The sequence below is a fragment of the Carassius auratus genome, chromosome 5, assembly GCF_003368295.1.
Source record: "Carassius auratus strain Wakin chromosome 5, ASM336829v1, whole genome shotgun sequence".
Classification (NCBI taxonomy): Eukaryota; Metazoa; Chordata; class Actinopteri; order Cypriniformes; family Cyprinidae; genus Carassius; species Carassius auratus.
In genome coordinates, this window is record NC_039247.1 from 20,016,916 (window position 1) to 20,042,390 (window position 25,475).

General features: G+C 41.0%; 1 protein-coding gene across 2 annotated transcripts; it reads right to left on the reverse strand.

The window, feature by feature from the left end:
• Positions 1–304: 304 nt before the first annotated feature.
• Positions 305–23,688, reverse strand: LOC113080118 (complement C5-like). 2 transcript variants are annotated; one of them, XM_026252344.1, is made up of 21 exons: positions 23,524–23,688; positions 23,089–23,284; positions 22,803–22,956; positions 22,594–22,664; positions 22,411–22,505; positions 22,093–22,175; positions 21,912–22,002; positions 21,437–21,542; positions 21,224–21,359; positions 20,997–21,112; positions 20,689–20,889; positions 20,346–20,537; positions 8,220–8,426; positions 7,966–8,127; positions 7,747–7,873; positions 7,555–7,623; positions 7,348–7,450; positions 2,273–2,382; positions 2,073–2,160; positions 1,779–1,861; positions 305–400 (listed from the first exon to the last, which is right to left on the reverse strand). In XM_026252344.1, the coding sequence occupies exons 1-21, from the start codon at positions 23,589–23,591 to the stop codon at positions 339–341; spliced, it is 2,520 nt and encodes an 839-aa protein (XP_026108129.1). In that variant the 5' UTR covers positions 23,592–23,688; the 3' UTR covers positions 305–338. The 2 variants fall into 2 exon arrangements, with proteins under 2 accessions (XP_026108129.1, XP_026108136.1); XM_026252351.1 differs by lacking the exon at positions 1,779–1,861 and having other exon boundaries at positions 322–400.
• Positions 23,689–25,475: the final 1,787 nt, after the last annotated feature.

Here is a 25,475-nt window from a genome sequence, read left to right on the forward strand (position 1 = left end):
AGGTCACCTCCATGGCATGCCAAATTGAAGCAGTTATTAAAGCACATGTACAGTAAATGAACATACCTTCCAGAAGGCCAGTTCACTAAAACAGTTTACTAAATTATTTTTATTTTATTGCTGTTTATTTTTGTTAAATGTGAGCCAAAATCATCACAATTAAAAGAACCAAAGACTTAAACTACTTCAGTCTGTATGCATTGAATTTATTTAATACACAAGTTTCACAATTTGAGTTGAATTACTGAAATAAATGAATTTTCCATGACATTCTAATTCATTGATATACATTGAAATGTAATACTTATATTTTGAATTTTCATGTCGTTGGAATAAGGTTAGGGCACATCCACACTAATGTCCTGGGACACCTGAATCTTCTCCTCTGACACACAGATCCCTGGCCAAATGAACAGGAGAGTCTGAGATTCTAACCAAAAACACCTTAAACAAAAGTTTGTATGCACAATACATGGTAATGTTTTCCAGAATACATTGTTGATTAAGTTGGCTCATTCATATGGTTGGAAATGCTACTTTATAAATATAATTTTGTTGTCACATGACCGACTTATGTGGTATGTGGGTTGCATCCTGTTTACATCATGGAAACAGATTAAGTCAATTTGCATGTTAATTCAATTTTGGTTAAAGGATCTTAACTTCTGTCAGTCGAAAAAGTAGAGTAAAAGTAGAAAACATTTAAATGTGGCTTCAAATTCTTTCGGTTCTTCAATCACAGTACAAATGTAAGGTCCAATTGATCATATATTGGGATATAATATTCTTTTCTGTCATACTTAACTAGTATGTACTTACTATAAACTTACAAGATACAGCATAGCCTTAAAGGGATAGTACATGCTAAAAAAAGAAAAAAATGATTATCATCATTTACTCACCCTTCACTCATTATAAGCTTGTATGACTTTCTTTCTTCAGTGGAGAAAAAAAAATTATATATATATATATATATATACTTTAGAATGTTGATAACCTCAATGATTCGAACTAAATATAGTTTTAATTCTGTTTGACTCTTATATGAATAATGTCACAGTCTTCAGTCTTTCTGTCACTATCTTCTGTGAGTGTTGTGTTTGTTTTGTGCCAATCTCCTCTCTATTTTCTTACCCCACCTGTCTTGTTACCTAATCATTGTTTAGTTGCTCCACCTGTGTTTCTCCCCTGCTCCCGAACTCATTTATCTACACTCCGCACACCTGGTCACACAATCACACTCACTCACACACGCACACACACACACACAGCTGTTGCCCATTATCACAAACTATATATTCTCATCTCAAGCAATACTCTCTCTGGGTGTGTTATATGTTAATTGTGTTTTGCTATGGCTCTATCCCTGTTTAATCTGGTTTTGTTTTTACCTTGTTGGCCTTTTTGTTCCTGTTTATTAAAAAGTATTTCTTCCCTGCATTTGGACACAGACCTTATTATTTCCTCTGCGCCCTCCCCCATGCCGTGACAGATAAGAAACCCGTTTTCTGTGTGTTTGTTTCATTAAAGGAAGTCATACAAACTTGCAATGATTGAGTAAATGATGATAGAATTTACATTTTCGAATGGACTATCCATTTATAGGTTTAATGCGCTACTGTAATTTGTAGTTAATTAGTAGATAATTCACATAAAAAGTAGATCAGTCACAATAGTTCATGTTCTTTCAGCCTATCTACCAATTTATATGCATATAATTCCGTCTTCAGCCACCAGGTGAAGCTAACAAATAATCTAGATACAGCTAGTTAACTCACCCTCACTGAATACCCCAACTGCTTTGAGCTCCCATGTAGTCAGTGAGTCTGGAATAATTTTGGTAATGCTTACTGAGCCAGACCTTAAACAGATTAAATTAGTTTTCAGAGTTTTTTTATATATATATATATATATATATATATATATATATATATATATATATATATATATATATATATATATCCATGAAATAAAGCAATAAAATGTATATTTTGTAAATATTTTTCATAATTCTTATAGAAAGATTATCGATTAAACAGAAGGGATTATGGTTCAGTTCAAAGGTTTCTTACTTGGTTGTGTGTTCCTCCCATAACCAGCTCTCAGGGAAGTGGTAGCCCCTAAACGGAGATGGCATCGCATCCAGCAGAAAGTCCATTGCTGCATTGTGTAACAGAGAAATTTAGATCCTGCCCTTATATGTGTTAGTCATCTAAAGTTACTGTAGAGGTTCATTATGATAATGATGCATGTAAAAAAAAAACACCCATACCTTTGCGACTTAGTATGATTTTATCCACCTCTTTACGGAGCTTAAGAGCTTCGGTGCAACATCTCAAGAAAGCATACTTACACCGCCTCTTCTGAGTTGCATCAAAAGTTCTAGATTTTTTTTCAGAAAGATTAAATAAAATGTCATATGAAATGATTCACTGGAAAACTTTACACAGTGTAAATAAACAGGTCTGTAAGTATAATATATAGACGTGCTTCTCAATAAATTAGAATGTCATGGAAAAGTTAATTTCAGTAATTCAGCACAAATTGTGAAACTCATGTATTAAATAAATTCAATGCACACAGACTGAAGTATTTTAAGTCTTTGGTCCCTTTAAATATGATGATTTGGAATCACATTTAACAAAAAAACAACACCAATTCAATATCGCAACAATTTAGAATATGGTGACATGCCAATCAACTAATCAAAGCAAAACACCTGAAAATATTTCCTGAGCCTTCAAAATGGTAACTCAGTTTGGTTCACTATGCTATAAAATCATGAGGAAGACTGCTGACCCAACAGTAGCCCAGAAGACAATCATTGACTCCTTTCACAAGGAGGGTAAGCCACAAACATTCATTGACAAAGAAGCTGGCTGTACACAGAGTGCTGTTTCCAAGCATGTTAACAGAAAGTTTAGTGGAAGGAAAAATTGAATGAAAAAAAATGCACAACCATCCAGGGAACCGCAGCTTTAAGAGGACTCTCAAGCAAAATCGATTCAAGAATTTGAGTGAACTTCACAAGGAATGGACTGAGGCTGGGGTCAAGGCATCAAGAGCTACTGCACACAGACGTGTCAAAAATTTGCTGAACCAAAGATAACATCAGAGGTGTCTCACCTGGGCTAAGGAGAAGAAGAACTGCACTGTTGCCCAGTGGTCCAAAGTCCTCTTTCCAGATGAGAGCAAGTTTTGTATTTCATTAGGAAACCAAGGTCCTAGAATCTGAAGGAAGGGTGGAGAAGCTCTTAGCCCAAGTTGCTTGAAGTCCAGAGTTAAGTTTCCACAGTTTGTGATGATTTGGGGTGCAATGTCATCTGCTGGGGTTGCTCCATTTGTGTTTTTTAAAACCAAAGTCACTGCACCTGTTTACCAAGAAATTTGGGAGCACTTAATGCTTACTTCTGCTGACCAGCTTTTTGAAGATGCTAATTTCATTTTCCAGCAGGATTTGGCACCTAAGAACACTGCCAAAAGCACCAAAAGTTGATTAAATGACCATGGTGTAGGTCATCGCCATGCCACGCCGAATTGAAGCAGTAATTAAAGCAAAAGGAGCCACTTCCAAGTATTGAGTATATGTACAATAAAAGATCATACTTTCCAGAAGGCCAACAGTTCACTTAAAATATTTTATTTTATTGCTGTTAAGAAGCATTTTTAATTTGTCGAGATGGGTGATTTGGTGGGTTTTTGTTAAATGTGAGCCAAAATCATCACAATTAAAAGAACAAAAGGCTTAAACCTCTTCAGTCTGTGTGCATTGAGTTTATTTAATACACAAGTTTTACAATTTGAGTTGAATTACTGAAATAAATGAACTTTTCCATGACATTCAAATTTTTTGAAAAGCACCTGTAGTTTATTATCTTATCTTGTTATTAAATGATCTTCTCATGAAATTAATTACAGTAGCAATATCTAATTATAGGCTTTAGAACAAAATTGCATAGTAAGTCGATATTTATAATTGTTTACTAATTTATAAAGAAAATTTCATTTATTATGAGTAATATAATAAATATTAAACTCAGAAAAGATCTTTAAAATAAAGATCCCATTCAGAAACCTGAGCTGCGTTGAAATGCTATGGGACCCCCACCCCCCAGGGTGACCACGCAGTGAATCATATGTGCAATCAGTCCAATGGGAGGGTGAGATGTCATAGGCAGGTGATGTAGTGACCAGGATGCTATAAAAGCATGTGATGTGGAACCGGTGTCAGCTTTCTGTCATTCTGCATGCATTCTGTGTGTGCTTCAGTCGCTATCTGTTTGTTAGTCATATTTAGTGTTGTTTGTCTACTTAAAAGCTCCATTATGTCAAAGCTACAGTCAAAAGAACGTTTTGGGTGAGCAGGCAGCATACAGGCTGTGTGTTCCTCCCTGCCCGTTCTATATTTTGGGTGGGGGCACACACAGTTTGTGTGTTGTCTGCTTGGGAGCAAGGCACATAGAGTCAGCTCTAGTGATTGCTGACGGTCTGCAAAAAAAGTTGTGAGTGCTTTTCTTACTGCCACTATTTCTCCCTCAGAGGGCTCTCTTTGAGGAGGGAGACTTCACTAGCTTTTCTTGCTGTGCCGGTCCCTCTTTTGCAGAGACAAAGCAGCGGCTGTTTTTGTGGGTTTCGCAGATGGATCCTGGTAGAGGGAAAGTAGACGGTAGACTTGTTTCCTAATCAACAGATCCTAATCCTAATCAACATGCTGCGGTCCTATCCCCCAGGGAGAAGGCGCAATGCTCTTCCTGTGATCTTGCGAGGATTGCAGATTTGATCTGGCCATCGGGTTGAAGACGGCTCTTTCTATCTTAACCCGCATTCCCTATATCTACCACTCTATCTCAAGGTTTGGAAGCCCGCGCTGTGGTTTCTTCCCCCTCTGAGTGATAGCTCCCTGCTGCAGCTATTTTTCTCCAAGGAGATTGATATTGTTTTTGTGACCAAGTGGCTCATGCTGCCAAGGCTACGCGTGTATTACAGTACACAATTTTCAATTTTTGATGTGAATTTTACAACACCAGACCATGTTTACTCATCTGGTTGTTTAGTTGCATATAATTCTGAGGTCTCTAGAGCAACTAGTACGCCCGTCCCCTGCTGGTTCGCCACTTCAGGGCACAGAGCTAGCTGCTCTGACAACACTAGAGCAGCGGTTTTCAACTCCAGTCTTTGCGCCCCCTGCTCTGCATTTTTTATATGTGTCTCTTATCACTTCAGACATCTGTTCTATTTGACTATTTTAAATTGTTTTTATTTACAGAAGTATATTATGTCACATTTCTCTTGTAAGTTTTGTCTGTGTGTGAAGATGCTGCAGGCAGCTGTGCAGTGCAAATCCATAAATGAATGTTCTAAACGGAGGTAAACTTTAAATGGATTTCCCCCGATCAGGGCATAGGTAGGAGTGAGCACTGTATAGGGATCATATCAATCAGAACACGGTTAATTTACGTAGCTCTCTTCTAACAAGCTGGTTATCTGAATCAGGTGTGTAAGAGAGGGAAAATAAAACATACAAAAATGCAGATGGAGGGAGGCTGCACGAGGACTTGAGTTGAAAACCGCTGCAGTAGAGGTCAGTCTGGAGAGTAGACTGTAGGGTTGCATCCTATCTTAGATCTGCATCTTTTGAACTGCTCAGTCAAAGGACTGAAAATCAGCATGCTCGCACAACAGGTCGTGTCTCAGATCAAGTCTGAGGAATGGTGTGTCACAATCGATTCAAAAGATGCACACTCCATCCTTCCTTATGATAGGAAGTTCCAGAAACTGGCTTTTGGGGAAAACCAATACTTCTTCTTTTCTTCTTTTGGCCTTGCATTCTCACCCAACACTTTCAAGACTCGACCACATCGACAATTAGTTGATATTAGCTCAATCAGAGCAAATGGTTGTACAACATCAAGATGTCGTTCTTGCTCACACAAAAGAGCTGGGGTTAAGACTTAACACCAAGGGATATGAACTGCTCTTGGTGAAAGGAGTCAATCAGGGAGAAGACAACCTTTCGAGACAGGGGCCGGGGCCCAAGGAATGGAGGCTCTACCCAGAGGTGGTATGTCAGATTTGTAGAATGTTGGACCAGGCTCAGGTGGACTTGTTTGTGACTCAAGAATATATGAACACAGAAAACCGCTTTTAACAGGTTAATATAACATTTCCCATTATATGACTAGTAAAATAATGGCAACATACTCTGATGAACACGGCTCTCCTCTGAGTAGCTGGAGTACTGCGTCGTCTTCTTGTGTGACAGGTGTCAGCGTTAAGGATCAATACTGCCACCTGGGAGCTCAACCAGGTACTGGAGCTGGAGTATTTACATGTGGTGTTATCATAAGAGAACTGATCATTTTAAATATTGCGATTATCGCTAATACCGGTATATTGTCACACACTTAATTGACATGATATCGATAATTGTTGCTTTGAATATTACCGTTATCGTCAAAACCGGTATATCGCAACACCCCTATTTTGGAGTTCCTGCAGGCCTATTTGTCTGTATGGTTGACCCACTCCACCCTAGATGTCTCTGTGGCAGCCATTGCAGCCTACGACACCCTCCTTGGTGGCCATTCAGTGGGAAGTTACCCTCTTCTTACATGTTTCCTCCACATTACGCTGAGGCCGAGGCCTAAAGCCAGAGAAGCTTTTGCTAAGTAGTTGTTCAGGATGCTATTCTATATCCTCGTGTCCTCTGATCTCCCCTCTCCTTGGGGGACAAGGATAACTCAACCCAAGATATGACGGCCTCTAAGGCCTTAGTAGATGTGCATATAGAAGACATCTGCCACACTGCAGGATGATCCACCATCCGCACATTTGCCAGATTCTATGAACTAGATATGCGATCCACTCCTTGCTCATCTGTTCTCTTGTCCTAGCTGTGCTCTTCAAAGGAAGACAATAATTTGCAAGCCTTCCAACATGTGCATTCTCATTCCCATAGTGTTTAGATGCAGCTCGAGTTCCTGAAGGAAAACATCTCCAGGTTACGTTTGTAACCCTAATTCCCAAGTGGAACGAGATGCTCCTTCTCAGGGCCATATTTCCGACATACCTGCAAGTGCTTGCTTCATTCATAGTAGCTGACGCATGTTCCACCTCATGTGCTTTTATAGCTTCCTGGTTGCTACGTCACCGGCATATGATGTCTCTTCCATTGGACTGATTACACATATGATTCAGAGCGTGGTCACACTGGGGGTATTCCATAGTGTTTTGATGAATCATCTCATTCCCTCAGGGAACTAGGGGTTACATACGTAACCTGAAGACAATTTCATGTAAGAATAAAATTAAATGGATTTCATTTAAAAGGACTTAAATGTTCCTTACGGAGGATAAGACAATCTCTCTGAACGATGCTGACAGGTTTCGAATTCCGGGCTACTCTCTGTCCCAGAGGAGCAGCAACGCTTGTACAACCCAAAGGATTTGGCTATAGAACAAACATGTGGGCATAAATGTATTTCAATGATGTCGCTATGAGAAAAAAGGTTTAGATTATACTGTTTTTCAGACATAAAATGCTTGCAAACAGACCCAATTGCTCAAACTTTTGTGCCAGGTCAACTGAACGCTTTGGCCTAACCAAGTCGGAGCAAACCCCCTCTACAAAAAAAAAAAAAAAATGTAATTACGAAAATAGAGAGAATGCATTTGCCTGTTTCAGAAAAATATTAGGTGCTGTAGTGAAATGTTTAAATGTAACAAATCACACCTATTAACTTGTACCTGTGCTAGAGGTTTTGGCGTTTGCATTGGTGATGAACATAAGGCCGATACGGTCAAATACATCACCATTATTTTTGCCTCCGCCTCTTCCACAACCCAAGTCACTTCGCTCAACATGTTGTAACACCTGCGACAATGAGAAACATTTTTGAATTTTTATCATTAACTTATAATATTTGACTGTATAGAATTTCTTTTTGAACAGATTTTCTATTTCACCTTTTTTAGAGGGTCCTTGTCATTAGATTTTAGGTTGTATAGGGCTGTATCAACAGCAGAAAAGGCCACCAGTGACTCTTCTCTGCTTTTAGTTGACACTCTTAATTTGAGTTTATCTTTGGGTTTGTAGACATACTGTGAGTTGGGAGTTGATATGTCTACCTGAAATATATTTAGATGAGTCATGCACAATGCTTCAATGTGTTGATGAAACACTTCAAAATAACAGCTGGCAGAGGAAAAAAAGCAATTACGTTTAAATTGTTAACACATTTAGCCTTCACATCAATCCATGTGGAGTCTGCCACCAGCTCTGCTTTTTGTTCACCATACAGGACGTAGTACACCACTAGCCGGGCAGATGGCACCATGTCAGGGGTGATTTGAATGTTGAGGTTCTGACTCTTTACACCACCCCAGTTAACTGTGTCAAACTGCACAACTTTTCCTCTGGAAATGATCTGAGAAAAAAATTATTGCATTATAGTAGATGATTCACTGGAACAAATATAGATTGAATTCAGTGCAGCCCTTAAACTATAACATAATATGTGTGTCATTCAGATGGACTGTGGCAGAGCAGATGTGGATTCAAAAGCTTGGATTTAGTAAACTTATAATTTTGTTTTAAAGAAATTACTACTTATATTAAAAGTCTCTAGGATGCATTAAATTGGTTTAAAAAAATGAGACAGTAAAACATTTCTAATGTTAGAAAAGATTCAAATAAATGCTGTTCTATTAAACTTTCCACTCATTGAAGATTTCTGTAAAAAAAAAAAAATCTCTCTGGCAATTTGATAATACCTAGAATATCAAAATCAGCTGCGGTCGGCAGATCATTTTCCTATTTAGTCCCCAAACTCTGAAATAATCTAGGCAAGGCAATGGAAGGCAAGGCAGGTTTATTTATATAGCATATTTCGTTCAAAATGGCAATTCAAAGTGCTTTACATAAAAGACAAGAAGACAAAAAAGAATCACAACAATAAAACAAGGAATTTAAAAACTTTGTAAAAAAATGCAAATTTTTTTCTGAACCCTTGGTATTTCTACCTGACTCTATCCTAGTGATCTGAGTGGTCTTTTAGGATTATATTCTGTGAGCATATCTGTGATGTATTTGGCCCTTGAGTGTTTTATACAAGTAAAGGTACTTTAAAATCAATCCTAAATGTAACTGGATGCCATTGTAAGGACCGGAGGACTGATGTGATGTGCTCAGATTTTCTGGTTAGTCAAAATCCTGGCAGCAGCGTTCTGGATGAGCTGCAGCTGTCTAATGGTCTTCTTAGGAAGGCTGGTGAGGAGACCATTACAATAATTCCCGCTGCTGGTGATCTTGTCTTGACTGGAAACAAAACATCTAATTCTTGCAATTTTTTTTAGATGATAGTATGCTGATTTAGTTACTGATTTGACATGACTACTGAAACTAAGGTCTGACTCCAGAATCACACCAAGATTCCTGACTTGATTTTTAGTTGTTAGACCTCTAGAGTCAAGGTATGCATTCACTTTGAGAACTTCATCTTTGTTTCCAAATGCAATGACTCCAGTTTTCTCCTTGTTTTACTGAAGGAATGCCACATCCAACTGTTAATTTCATCAATGCATTGGCAGAGGGAGTCAATGGGGCTGTAGTCTTTAGACCTCTACTGATGATTAAATCTATAATATGTCCATGTTTGTGTGTGGGTTCATGCACATGCTGAATCAGATCAAAAGTGTTTAAAGCAGTAATCATTTATTTTGTAGTTTTGTTTTCTAAAATCCCCTGCGATAACAAAACAGTCAAACTCTGAGGAAATGATCAATATTATTTTTCGGTAAACTCTTCAACAAAGGCTGGAGAGTATTTTGGAGGCCTGTAAAAAATGATAAACAGAATGTGTGGAGCACCTTTCAATACAATCCCTATATATTCAAAAGACAAGTACTAACCAAATGACACTTTCTTGAATTGATAGACATTTTTAAATAGAGCAGCTACACCTCCACCTCTCCTAACAGTCCTGCAGACACTCATGAAAGTAAAGTTAGGAGGAACTGTTTCACTGGGGACTGTTCAACTGCAGTGTTTTGTTTAGAAACATAAAATACAGCTTGTTTGTTATTATTAACCTTTTCTGTGGTGAGTTTAAAATGTTCTAGTGGTCCCCCCAGAGTGAGTTTTTTTTAAGTTGTCCATTATTTTATAACGTTTCCCCTTACTGTTTCCATGGCAATGCGTCAGGCTTGTGACGTGACACACCGCAGCCACAGTAACACTGCATGACATATGAATTGCTTTTATTTCCCTGTTCCTTTTTTTATATTCACAAACTTGCATTCCATGTCATGAACAATCTGATATTCCAATTCATAAATATGTGTAAATTAGTGTTTTGTCATTTAAAAACCTTTCTATATGATCTTGATAGTGATCTGTAATATCAAATGGTTTGTTCGTGCTGCAGTTCAGAGAGTCCTTTCAGTCAGATTTACAGCACTTGAATTTATCAAATCTTTCCTGAAATACAACTAATAAGTGGCAGGTGAACTGGGTTAAGAATAGAGTGAACTTTTAAGTTACTTACACTATGTTTATCTGATATGAATGTGGCCTATGGAAACACCACACAATACAAATAAAAATTATATTTTAGGGGTTTTATTCTGACAGCTGTATCTCAGAAGGACAGTGATCAATGGGAGTAAGTACTGATGAAAAACAATAAAATAAAGTAAATCTTAGGTCTCTGTTGTGCTTATTTGACAAAAACAAGAGATCAATCACTGATTTCAAAATGTGAGAAATACAGTCCAGAAATAGTCTCAAACTTCAAAAAGTTCAGGGTACAGATATAGGAAATTTTAGTATTTCTGAATCGCCCTTGAGTGAAATTAAATGGAGTAAAATAAAAGAAAATGAAATACGGTAGAGCCTAATATTTGAATAGAATGAAAAAAGCTCATTAGCCTACCAGTAAACTCCATAGTTTTCATGAAATACATGTTGAGTAACAAAAAAAAAAACACAATATTTTAATACATTCTAATAATTTTATCAAAGTATGATATGTTTTAAGTACACTCATAATTGTTGCTAAGATAAATTCCAACATTCCCATGTAAACAGATTCAACTACAACCAGGAAAATACACTGGCTTTAAATAAGGAAAATTACGCTTCATTAACATTCACTGTACATACCCAGTCTTTGCACGTTTCCCAAAACATGATCAAACCCGATCCACCTCACACATGCAAATCCATAAACGTACTTAAATGTGTTCCATGTAACATTCATGAGTAGTATACTATCCTCATATACACACTTTATGTAATTTGTTCACAACTACTGCAAGAATGTACATTTACCTTGCCAGAATCAGGATAATGGCACCAAACCCTGAGCACTAGTTTGCTTATGTTGCTCTGCTCACACTGAAAAATGTGCACATGTGATACATGCGGATACATGCCGCAAAGCAAGTGTTGCAAACACAGTTTCTTAAAGGACCCACAACTAGAGCTGAAGATCTTTCCCGAACCCAAAGGGACCCGATGGGACCTGACGGGTTCGGGCTTAATTTATATAATTTTACGTATCGGGCCGGGCTCGGGCTTGCACTCCGGTTTGCGAGATAAACGAGCGGTCATGTGCGAAAAGATGCTAAAACGAATGCTGAGTAGGTGTAACGGAGGCTTGCCTCCTGTGATTACGTATTGGTTGCACCAGCAACTAAAGCAAAGTCTGAAGTGTGGAAAAGTTTTGACAATGTTTGACAAAGAATAATGAGTGAATAATGACGCACCATCAGTGAGCACAGGACATCTACAGTGGATTCAATCATTCTCCTCCTCAAAAACATGTAGCCTAATCTCTGTGAGTAAAGGTTTTTCAAATGATAACTAAATATTAATTGAGTCTTAAGTGCATGATGTGGACAGAGTATTTACGCTAATGTTGGCATTATTCTTTTATTAAATATCATCTACTAGTGCGACGCAAATCCACCGGAGCCTTTATCTTAATTTCATTATTGCCAAATACCCATCTTAATTTAAAATTTATCTTAATTTAATTTGTTAAAAATGACTCGTTTTATTGGTGCGTTGGTCTATTTATAGGCTAAATGAGCCTATGTCTAGAATGCTGAGATGTTACGATGTCACAGAGGACTTATTTTATTTCTTTATTCCAACTTCCAAGTGGTCTAGTCTACGTTAGTTATGTATAAATTATGTTAAAACATGTATAAATTACTCATTATTGACAAAAGGCAAAAGAGTTGTGTGCGTGAGAAAAACGGGTTCAGGCTTTAAAAAAGCTGTCAATCAGAATGTACTTGTCGGGCTCGGGCCGAAACCTGTCGGGCTTGGGTCCTGTCGGGCCTAACTTTTAAGGCCCGATTACAGCTCTACCCACAACCAATTTATGCTCAATATTAAGTTTTGTTAAATTTCTTCACATAGCTACATTCTCCCCTGCTAAACCTCATTGTCCTCAATGATCAAATATTTTTTTTACTTCTTTAACAGCCTCCCTATAGAACACACTCCATAAGCTTGTCAACACTTGTGAAAAGACTTCTGGACTGAGTGAGACTGTATTACTTGCAGACTTTGGTTCATTGAAAGGGTTTGAGTGCACACCCGCATTGGCTCTTTTTGTTCTCCTAGGGGTCGGTACAGGCTTCTTCAGCAGGGTTTCCTCTACTCTGAGAGTGGCACTGGTGTCAGGCATAAATTGCTTGGGTTCAGTATACCACGGTTTAGTATCCTCTAGAATAATTTCGGGCTGATCTAATTCACCTCTAGCACTTCACCTTCTGCCGAAGAGCTTCCAATCTCTTTTCTCTCTTGCAGACTAGGGTAAGAGACTTCTTTTAGCAAAACAAAATCAGGACCAGACTGAACTTCAACTTGCTCAAACTGTGCTGTTCTCTCTTGCTGTGTTTTAAGGTGATAGTTCTCAGTGAATTATAGCTCAGGTACAGAAGTCACAAAGGGTCTCAAGTCAGCTCAATGAAGTATCTTGATAGGACCACCCTCAAGGGGCTCAACAGTATATGTAGTACCTTGCACATCTAGACCCCTGTATACCGTAGAACCCCATGATTCATTATGACCAACATTGATAATGGGACAATAGACCTTTTCATTCAAAGGGGCCAACCTCTCAGCAGCCTTGTGTTCAGCATATTGTCTTGCCTGTTCCTGAACCTCTCTCAATCACTTTTGATGAATCACTAACCAGTCTTGTTTTCTATCTACTGGTTGCTCAAGACCCAGCAGGCCATCAATTGGAAGGTGTGGATGAACTCCAAACAGTAAGAAGTGTGGTGAGTATCCAGTGGTCGCATGTGGTGTGACATTGTAGGCATAAACCAACTCCACTAGGTGTTCCGGCCACCGCCTTTTCTTTTCAGGGGGAAGTGGAGCGTTCAATTAAAGCGCTTAAACATTGAGCGTTACCTTGAAGCGGTACGGTGTAGTGCAGGTTTTCTTCACTCCATACATTTTGCACAGCTCAGCAAAAACTTCGCTCTCAAAAATTCTTCCCTGATCAGAATGCAATTGTGGCGAGTGGGGCGGGGCCGAGAGCCATGGAAACGGAGCGAGGCCATTGGAGTGATTGGAAATGAGCAACACCTGCTCAACCCACCGGTCTCGAGTCCCACGGAGGAGATGGAAGGCTATAAAACAGGAGAAACGACAGTGAAGGAAGAGAGAGGTCCAGGCTTGGGTTTTATTTTAATTTGATTTTGTTCATTTTGTGTTTATTTTGATTAAAGTCATTTTGATAGTCTGCCAGTTCCTGCCTCCTTCTTCCCGATGATTATGATTATGCTATTTGTGGACATCATCTCATCCCTCGCAGCCCTGCACCAAGAGCAACACCAGACCCTGCTGGACTTGATAATTGATCAGGAGCGGCGGTTCCACACCATCCTCCAAGCCCAGAAGGAGGACCACGAGAGGTTCCGGAGCTGGATCGACTGGGAGGTGCACTTACCCCTCCACATGATGGGACCGCAAGATGACCCGGGAGTGTTCCTAGAACTCTTTGAGAAATCAGCGGAAGCATGCGGCTGGCCCTGCAACCAATGGCCAATCCGACTGATCCCCCTGCTCTCGGGCGAGTCCCAGGTGGCTGCACAACAGCTACCGGTGGCGAACCTCCTGTTCTTCGACGACCTGAAGAGCGTCATCATCCAGCGGGTCGGCCGGACACCAGAGCAGCATCGCCAGTGGTTCCATTCCCTGGACCTGGGGGAATCCGGTTGGCCCTTTGCGATGGCCCAGCAGCACCGGGACTCCTGCCACAAGTGGCTACTGGCCGAGGGAAGTGATGTGGAACACCACATCGACCTCGTGGTGCTGGAGCAGTTAATCGCGTGGCTTCCTAAGAAAACTCTCTCGACCTGTCCCTCTCCCTAGGTCCCGTCCACCCGGCCCTCCTCATGTCCCGCCCCGGGTTTGACCGAGGGCATCACGTGAGTCCAAGGGCCCCACCCAGGGGGGTGTGGCTGATGGCTGCCAGAGGGGACAGCACTTCTGTTTCTCCACTCTCTCCACGCCAATTCTCCAATCCACTCATCGTCACTGGGGCGGCAGGGGGGGGGGTCTGGGCTGGCCTGTTGGAGTTGCGGGGACCTGAAGCATTTCATGGACAGGTGCCCAGTGATGGAGGTGGGGACGATGATCTGGGTCCTGGATGTCCCACAGGCCATCCCCGGTCAGGCCGGTGAGTAACAAATACCTGTGAGTATCAAGGGTGTGGTACACTGTGATGTGGTGGAGTATCCGGTGGTCCCGATTACTATTCAATTCAGGGGTCAAAATCATAGTGTGGAGGTGGCGGTTAGTCCCCACCTCTGGCATCCGATAATTTTGGGAACGAATTGGCCCACATTTACTGTTTTATTGGGGTCATTATATGCGGATGCCTCTTGGGGAAATAAGGCATGGAAGGGGGCCGTACGGGTGCAGGTGGGAGAAACTGAGCCAGGACCGCTGGGTTCTGCTTCAGGGGAACTGAGCAAAATCGGGAGACTTATTCTCTCTAGAGCAGTCTCAGGATAAGACATTAAAACATGCTTTTCAACAGGTCCGCTCCATCGATGGCCAGCCTCTCCAATCGGCCCACCCGCTCACCTATTTTTTGCCATTTTAAGAGATTGGTTGTATCGAGTGACCAAAGACACTCGGACAAAAGTAAATAAAACCCAGTTGTTGATTCCAAATGGCCACAGGGAAATGCTTTTCCATGCGGCTCATTCTACAGGCGGCAACACTAAATCGCCTCATGACCCGTTTCTTTTGGCCGGGCGTTCATGACAACTTGCGCAGGTGCTGCTCGTCTTGTCCGGAATGTCAGTTGGTGAATCCACTGGCCACACCAAAAGCCCCTTTGTGCCCCCTTCCCTTAATGCAGGACCCCTTCAAGACCCCCTCCGCAGCATTTCCGCTAAGAGTGTTGTGGACGCCCTTTTTCGTCTAATCTCCCAGGTGGGGATTCCGAAAAAGATCCTCACCGATCAGGACACAGCATTGATGTCACGTACACTACGCAAACTGTATGGATTATTGCGACCTGTCCACGTCCCTAGACCAAAAAGGAGGTAAGGCAGTTCTTGGGGCTGGCGGGATATTATAGACGGTTTATTCCTAATTATTCAGACCTCACCAGTCCTTACTAAAATTGACCTTACTAAAAAGGAGGTGCCAGATACAGTCCAGTGGACAGAGCCGTGTCAGCAGGCTTTTACCCAGGTAAAGGCTGCCCTGTGTGGCGGGCCGTTGTTGCACTCTCCTGATTATTCTCTCCCTTTTCTGTTGCAGACGGACGAGTCGGATAGGGGGCTGGGTGCAGTCCTGTCACAGGAGATAGAGAGGGAGGAACGGCCTTTGCTGTACATTAGCCGGAAGCTCTTGAAGAGAAAGACTAAGTACAGCACCATAGAGAAAGTGTGCCTTGCCATCAGATGGGCCGTCCTCACTCTCCGCTATTATCACCTGGGACGGGAATTCACCCTATGTTCAGACCACACTCCACTGCAGTGGCTCCACCGCATGAAGGATACCAAGGCGCGGATCACTTGTTGGTATCTGGCTCTACAGCTTTTTAAGTTCTGAGTCGGCCTGAGTCAGGTGCTGGGGGTATGTGGCAGGGGGGGCGTTGTTTAGCGAAGTCTGCAGCGGGAGAGAGAATCAGGAGAAGAATGTTAAGTGAGTGGTTTGGGAAACGATCAACACCTGTTTCTTGTTTCAGTAAATGGTGTGGAGAGAGTATAAAACGCCAGGAGAGACAGAGGCAGTCGAGAGTGAGACGGACTGCTTACTGGAACCGGAAGGAGTTACCCGGAAGCGTTTGGCGATCGTGTGTGCTAGTGTCAGAATAAAAGTAACCATTGGTGTTTGTAAAGATTACTTTTCGTTTATTAAAAACTTGTCAGCAGTCCATCCGACCCCTTGTCCTCTTCCTTTCCTCCTACGAACTTACTACAGCAATCTTTCAGGTACACCGTATTTCATGAACCATTCCTTTAACAAGATTTTGGCTGTAGTGTCAGCTCTCTGATCCCTAGTTGGAAACGCCTGTGTGAATTTGGTAAAAACATTGGTTACGATTAATACATTTTCACGACCATTTGTGAAAGATCTCATCTATCAAAGTCTACATTATAATTGATAAAGCAGTGGAAAAGTATCTGTGAATGAGATGGTTTGCTTTATCGTGTTGTGAACGATCAGTGTCATGGTGAATGTCAACAGCTGCTCTTACCCGCATGTCTAAAAGAATCGGTCCTTGAAAGTGTGCATGAAAATATGTGACATCAAGGGATAGAGCACACAATCGGTTTGAGGAAATGTTGTTTCTGGGTTGGCATGTATAATAATGTAGACCATTGGATCAAAAAGTGTCAGAGGTGCATCTTAACAAAGTTGTGATGGTCGTGTAGCCTGGTAGAGTAGGTATGCTTCCCTGATTATCATTGTCTGCCTCTCCACCAGATTCCAAGGCACAAATCTGTCAGACTCTGTAACACCTTTCACTAGCAATAAATCAGTCAGTTTCCAGGACTCTCCCTTTACTGATTATGTTACAGATGGCAACACAGTCATCATACTTGTCCGGAGTGGTAGGCTGCCCTGCTAGAGGCTGCCTAGAGAGGGCATCAGCAGCAGTATTATGTCGGCCTGGGCGGTATTTAACTTCAAAATTAAACACAGATAATTGAGCAACCCACCTTTGCTCAACCGCACCAAGTTTGGCTGTTTTAAGATGGCACATTAGTTGCTATAGTAACAGTCATTCCTTTCTGCTTTCCCAAGCCTTCTGCTTGCAAATGCAATGACCCCTTTTACAACCACCCTGCTGCTGATACAGTATTGCCCCTAGGCTTTCATGGCTTGTATCAGTTTCCAAGATGAATGGGAGACTAAAATCGGTACACACTACTGAAGGATGATGGAGGGAGGGGTAGATATTGTCCTTTAGCACTCTTGAACCAAGTTTGTTTGGGTGGAGGCCATCTAGTTTAAACAGTTGTCTATGGCCCCTGAAAAGATTGAAGTTGTCGATGAAATTGACTCCTTTTACACAGAAGATTCTTTGTAGCCATGTGTTCAGTCCAAGCAGACATGAAAACATATTAGTTCCCCTTGCTGGGAGTGGTCCACTGATGAACGACTGAAAGAGTTCACGTAAGGAGTTCTGACTGCTCTTTCCGAATATCATTCTTCCCCACATGGATGATGATTCAATTTGCAGTCTTGTGCTTCATTAGAATTTTCTGAAGTTCCTTGTTCACATCAGAGATGGTTGTTTGAGGAAGGCAGCATGTTATTGTATTTCTGCTACTGATGTTTCTGATAATAGAGTTGCCCACTATCAGAGTCCTGGGCTTGGTTGCGCTCTGTGCTTAATGCCGTTGTCTACTCGACCTTGAGTGCCTGTTAGTAGAGATTTTAGCTGCTGGCTTATACGATTCCATGTTTAATTACATTCATCACCCACATTCATTAATGCTTCAAAACTGTTCCCAAGGTGTATAGGGGGTGGTAAAATATACCAGTATTCATAAGCCTTTTCATAGCCAAATCTGGGTAGAGGATGCTATGGCAGCAATACAAGAAACATGTGACAATCTGATGTCTCGTGTGCCTTTGAATCTCATGAGACTCATCGGCTATAAGCTGAGGGGTTTCATGACGACGGTCTGCTTTGTACTCCACCTGTTTTGGAAGTCCAGCAAGTAACGTTTTCAAGAACCGCAGTCCTTTGTACAAGTTTGCAGCAGTTCATGCAGCAAGTAGATTCAACAGGAGGGGTTTTCTTTCTCTTCTGTTTGAATGTGGGCAGCTGTGTTTTCCCTTCTCCGGAATGTAAGCTACAGCAAAGTTTTTATATTTTGTGTTATTATTTCAGTCCCAAAGAGTTTTTAGTTTTAGTTTTTGTGCCAAAAAAATTGTTTTTTGAGCAATGTGCTGATCTACTGAAGTAAAAATCTTGGAAAAATCTGTAAGCAAGAACGTCTGAATGGTAGTAAAGCCGAATACATGAAAACAGAAAAACCCACCTAATATTTTTCGGGAGGGAGACACAATTTGTCATGTGTTTAAATATAGATTAAAGACCCATCTCTTTAACATGGCTTACACATACACATGACTAACACATTTCTAATATTCAAATCTTTCAAAGGATTTTTAGGCTGCATTAATTAGGAAAACCAGAATTGGGAACACTTCCCATAACACACAATGTACTTGCTACATCTTTGGAAGAATGCCATCTACGCTAATATTAGTATGTTTCTCTCTTATTCCGAGGTCACCATAGCCAACAAATCCAGTCTGTATCCAGATCAGATGGTCGCTGCCGTCAACTGGATCCAGTACGTATCCAGCCCAGATGATAGATCAACACCTAGAAAGGACCTATACTGCCCCGAATGTCAGCAAAGACCAGGACAGCTAGATTAGGCCCAGAGACAGATCCACAGTCAAGACCTTGTCTCCTAGACGGCCACCAGGACAAGACAACAGGAAACAGATGATTCTTCTGCCCAGTCTGACTCTGCTGCAGTCTGGAATTTAACTGCTTTTTTCGTCTGGAGGAGAAATGACCCCCCGACTGAGCCTGGTTTCTCCCAAGTTTTTTTCTCCATTCGGTCACTGATGGAGTTTTGGTTCTTTGCCACTGTCACCTCTGGCTTGCTTGGTTGGGAACACCTAATTCCCAGTGAAATCATCAACTTGATTGCATAGATACTATTTTATACTAAACTAAGCTGGAAGATGACATCACTGAATTCAATGATGAACTGCCTTTTTGCTTTATTGTCACACCGTTTTCCTATTTAATGCTGTTCAGATGCTATGTCACAATATGCATTGTTAAAATCGCTATATAAATAAAAGTGACTTGACATTTAAAAAAATATGATAATAGAGGTTAATTATTTTAAACTGTAAAAACAATTCATAATATAGCAGTTTTTACTGTATTTTTATCTCAAATAATCTTAGCCTTGGTGCGACTTCTTTTAAAAACATTTTTAAAAATCCTACCAACCCTGAACTTTTGAATGCTAGTGGGTTTTCATAACATTGACAGTACAAAGACAAATGACTATTAATAATTATAATGACTATGATGACAAAAAATATAATTTAAAAATAAATATATAGTTCAGTCATGAAACTAGATGGCGCAAGCTCAAGGTTTGTTAATGTAACTGATGATATTCAGATAGTTAAACGACTTTCCACAAGCTGATTGGTTCATGCTGCGCGTGCAGCAAATGAGCTTACTGTCTTGCATTTATATTAATGGTCAACCGATATAGGTTTTTTTTTTTGGGGGGGGGGGAATATTTTGGAAAGCAGGTTGGCCGATGGCTGATATAAAGCCATCTAAAACTATAACTGCTATCAGTTATTTGTATGTTATTTGTGCAGCAGCAGTATATCTTAAATATTTATGGCACAGTATATGTATTGGCAGTAGCAAGTTCCTGTACTTGCTTGCAGCAGCTCCAATAATTTACTACTACAGCAATAACCAACAGCAGCAGCATTTCAGCAACAGTGTAGCAGATCTGTTCCGCCAAGACCAAATACATGTCATATCTATCACAATGCTAAAAATCTTCAGAGAGTTGTCATGATTTGAAATTGTTTTAGAGAAATTTATAATGTGAGGCTCAAAATGATACTAATAACAAATAAGAGAAAATTCAAAAGAGTTTAATAAATAAAAGCTTAACTAAGTAACTTGAAACCTGTTGTGGTAAAAATAAATGTTTATGTTTAGTTCCTCTTCTGTAAGCCAATTTTGATAAAAGTGTCTGATAAATGCATACTTGTAAACATATTTTACCTGGTAGCTGAAGGTCTTCAGAGAAAGGTAGTCACGAAATTCAAAGTAAACATCGATGGAAATGTTCTGTCCGACTTCAAATTCTGAGGATTCAGGCAAATTGATGTACAGGTAACGATGGTTGACAGACACATATGATTCCGCCTTTAGTTTAAGTGGATCCTGACTCCAAGAAGGATCTTCTGTCTCAAACTAAAATGAGTGCAATATAAATGAATATTTAGCATTTCATATTATCTTGCTTGATAAATAATTACCTGATTAGACTATGTATCTCTGTATTTTTAACCTACTCTTGTTGGGCCCTTCAAAAAAAAAAAAAAAGGGCCACAGTTTTACTCACAGTGAATTCAGCTTGTTTTACATTAGCTGGTATATTACAGGTGAAGTAAGCAATTCCATCCTTCCGACTTGTCACTGTCAATGTATCATTGTATCCTGAGAATTTGAGGGTGTCATGTTCTTTGTCAGCTGTGTTTATTGTTGCCCTTGTCGTGACTGACACACCTTGCACTGGTTTACCCAAAGGATCCTTCACCAAGACCTGGTTTCAAAATGACACCAAAATTTTAGGATGGATGAAACATTTATGTATATATTCATCTGTTCTAATATAATAAAACTACTTGATTGAGAAGACAGGTTTCTTACTCTCATTGCGTATGGTAGACCCGGTTTGATGAAAGCAGGTGTTGAAATCAGATTCAGTGTAAATGGAGTTTGCACAAATTTCACATTTGAGAGCACTGCTTCCTGGGAGATACCACCTGACAATGAAGAGGGGTTTCCAGTGTTGTCAAGTGGTTGTCACATTTGTTTGCTTGATGGTTTAAGTCTGGATAACACACTCTTATGTCTGTGGAACTAACTGGACCTACCAGTTGATTCTTGTAACAAAACTCTCACTTGAAGAAAGCTGTTTTCTATCATTTCTCTCAGACTTTGAGGCCCATCTGGCATAGTTGACAAAGCTGACTTGATGTCTAAGTTGACTTCTGTCTTTCCATCTCTCAGCTTAAACAAAAGCCAAAAACAAATGTATTCTCTGACTCCAGACATTAAAAAATGTTTTGTTGAGTGCACACACTGACCATGTATCTTGAAAAGGTTGTTGGTATCATGACAGTTTCATCTGGAGAACTGTATCCAAATGTCACGAAAATGTCTGCTGAATTAACTGGTGTTCCACAAAAATATCTGCCAGCACAAATACACAAATTTAAACAATTTTCAACAATGGCAAAATATAAAATATTCGAATTTCAAATGTAATTTATTCTTCTGATGCAAAGCTGAGTTTTCAGCATCATTACTCCAGTGTCACACAATCCTTCAGAAATCATTCTAATGCTGATTTACTGCTCATAAATCATTTATTTTTATCAAAAATATATTTTTTATATTTTGGTTTGGAAAGAAATGATTTGTTTTCACACTATTCTTTGATTATCAGATTGTTCAAAACAAGCATTTATTTTAAACAATAATATCTCGTAACAACATAACTCAAATAATACTGATCACAAATGTTTGAACGGTACTGTATTTACATGAAATAAAACATACTTGGCTGAAATCATCAATTTGAAAGATTCAAAGTTCTTCTCACTGACGTAGTTGGCCTCGGGCTGAATGTGGAGTGAAATATTAGGCAGCACTGAAAAACATAGCTTGATTTAAGATATAATGGAAACTGAATGTCTACATAACCCTTTCTGTTTTAAAAAAACAACAACCATATTCTTACCATATTCTTTGACCTCAAACTCAGCCGTGGCAGTGGTTTCAAAAGTGTCTGCATAGGTGCCCAAAATCTTCCATATCCCATAACTAATGAAATTTACATTGTGAATAATATGAGACAAAAAAGATTAATGAAAAGACCTGCATTCAACATTCTTCTTTAATAGCCTTACCTGCAAGACTTTCATTTCTTGGCAAACTTCTTGGCAAAATCTGAGTGACAAGAACTAACCAGTTTGATCCAGCTGGACCATATAAATTCACTATTATTCCTAATATAATCATTTAAACATCAGATCAACTAACAGACTGTGTGTCTTACATTGGCTTTAAAGGTATTTTGAAAGGTGGAAGAAGTGGCTTTGCTCCATTGATGTCTGTCATATCGATCATCTCTACTTTGATACCATTAGGATCCTAAAAGGAAGTTGAAACATCAACAAGGTTATCACATATAGAAATCATAATTCATGTGAGGTATGAGGCTGTGAAGACAGACACTCACCACGAATGTAAGGGTGACGGTTCGTCTAGATTTCCTCAGCTCCTCGTTGAGGGAGTAAACACGCACTTGTACTAAGAAAACAAACAGATTGAAAGGATTGCTTTGACGTGAATCTCTCTTTGCTTACTCACTCCATCTTTCTCTTTTGCAAGCCATTTCTCTTCATAAAACTCGCACTCTAACACACAATAGATTTTTATCATACTGACCCTCTTGTTCGGGTGTGTATATTGGCTTGTCAGTCTGGATAAAGAGAAAACCGTTTACTGTAGTGACTGGGATTTTTTCATGTGCCATGAAAGCAGAGGAAATCGCCTGAAGGTAGACATACTTGTCCCCTTTAGGGAAATCTGTAGGCATTATCTGGAAAACAGAAAAAAAAGAAAGAATTCAAGACTCACGAATAACATCAAATGGGGCAACACTTTCCAAATGTTTTTTAACCATAAATAATAACAACTTTAAACAAAAAAATTCTTAAATTTGTAGTCCCACCCGTAAAGTAGCCGAAGCTTGATAGTTATTCTCAGCGTTGAGTTTCAGGGACTCAGATGCATATTGTTTATAACTTGGTGCTAGTGTGTTCTTTAGGTGAAGATCTACTGTAATTTCATTCTCATAGCCAAACAACTGCACCACCACCTTTTCCGAAGCATCGAGTCGCAGCAGTTTAGGTGCAGTGATTAAGTATCTGTAAAACAAAACACATATTTGTGTCTGTGGGTCACTTTCAGAGCTTGGCAGATGCAAAAAAAAAAAAAAAAAACTATTTAATATATAAATGAATATTTCAAATAAACATGAGGAATCACGAGTGTACAGAAGGTTACTTTAGTTAACTTCTCTTTTTTTGTTTTGCAGTTCTGCTTTTGATAATTCAGACCAGTATTTATGTTCAGTAGAACATTTTAGATGTAAAATGCAACTTACACACTTTCCTGGACAGTGATGCAGATTAAAAGATGAAGTATACAGAGCAAAAATAAACGTGCCATCATAGACGGTTTGCTCCAGGCATTTGTTTTGTCAGCCAAATAAACAGCCTATCTGCTTTGCTTGCTTTAAGTTACTTATTAGCTCAGCTGTCTTGAAATAGGTCCCAAAAATTTTTTTGAGGTTTAGTTTTAGTAACAATAGCTATAGTCTGTTGGACAAATACATCTACTGATGGTACTGGACACATCTTCAGTGATGTTACTGGACTCATTGAGTGTTTTGGGTCTTTCAGCATCATACACTCTCATCCAGGTGACCCAGCTGTGGCTGACCAGACCACAGCTTGTGTTTAGTTGGCAAATCTAGCTACCCTTCCCCCATGGATCTCCTCTCTTTAGCCATAGCCATCTTGAGGTTTTCTCTGCTGCTACACTGGTGTTGCTGATGGCACTTCACCTCCTCACCCCATCTATACCTAACATACTGAAGGCTCTGGACAGGGATCGCACTATAAATCCCCTGTATCCTACCTCTATTGGGAAACACCTAGCTCTCCATCCAGCTTGTCTACACTTGCTGACCAGTCCCTCGTACTTGGCGAACTTCCTCTCCAAACCTCTTCCAAGCGGTCTTCCCAGGGGACTGTAAGATCCAACAGAACTACTTGTTTGGTGGACTCTGACAAGAGAATGATATCTTGTCTTAAAGTGGTGATCACAACGTGGCTGGGGAACTTGATGTTGCTGCTCCAAGTCCACCAAGTAGTGGCCAAGGTACCTGCAGATGTTTTTGCGGCTGGTTTTGGCAGCTCTCCAGCTCTGACAAAGGGTGATGGCTTGCTTGGAGGGTCGGGAGCCCTTGGCACACTTGGGTTCCAAGCTAGGAGCACAGTGGGCATGCTGGAGACTCCACTTTGCCCCATATGTGAAGGTTTGATGGATTGGGAAGCACATCGTTGTGGCGAGTGGGGTGGGGCCGAGGGACGTGGGAACAAGGAGTGAGGCCGGCGGAATGATTGGGAAATCAACGACACCTGCGACCCACCGCCGGTCTTGAGTCCCACGTAGGAGATGGAAGGATATAAAACTGGAGCGACAATAGTGAAGGACGAGAGAGGACCAGGCCTGGGCTTTTAGTTGTGTTTGCTTTTTATTTGCACACATCAGTCGTCCGTGAGGGGCTGATGCGGTGTTTTGTGTTTATTTTGAATTATTAAAGTTTCATTTGGATTGTCCGCCGGTTCCCGCCTCCTTCTTCCTGTAGTTATGGAGATTTTATTATTACACTGGTGCCGAAACCCGGGAGAAGGAGGGACGCGCTGCTGAAGATCCCTCGCCACTGTGGTGAATCCGCGGTGCCATCGAGCAGGCGAGGAGTGTGCCGCCATGGACGCTCGAGGCGGTGGGCTGGAGCGAGTTGCCGGGGACGGGCGAGCTCGCTGCTGGCCGCCCGTGATGTGGAGGGGTGGTTGCCGTCCATGAGGGAGTGTAGGAGTCGGCGCCGTTCGCCAGGGGGCTGGAGCCTGCTGCCATCCGCCGGAACGGGGAGGAGCAGGGAACGGGGGACTCCTGCTGACTGCCCAAAACGGGAGGAGCCTTCGCCGTCCACCGGATGGTGGAGGAGTGTCGTGCCGTCCGCGAGGGCCGTCCAGCGCCACCGCCAGGCACCGCGGAGGAGATCACCCAGCTGGTGGAGGGCCGAGCAGCAGTGCATCTGGGAACCGGAATTTTTTTTTCTTCCTCTCTCGTCTCTGTCGTCTCTGTCGCTCCTCCTTCCATCTCCTTTTCTCTCGCCTCGTCTGTCCTACCCCCAGGTTTCCGCAGGTCCCCGTGAGCGGTCCCCCCCGGGGGGGGAGTAGAGCGCAGTCTCGAGGGTTCCCCCCCGGCCTGCGAGGGGAGATGGGGGTATGTGGCGAGTGGGGCGGGGCCGAGGGACGTGGGAACAAG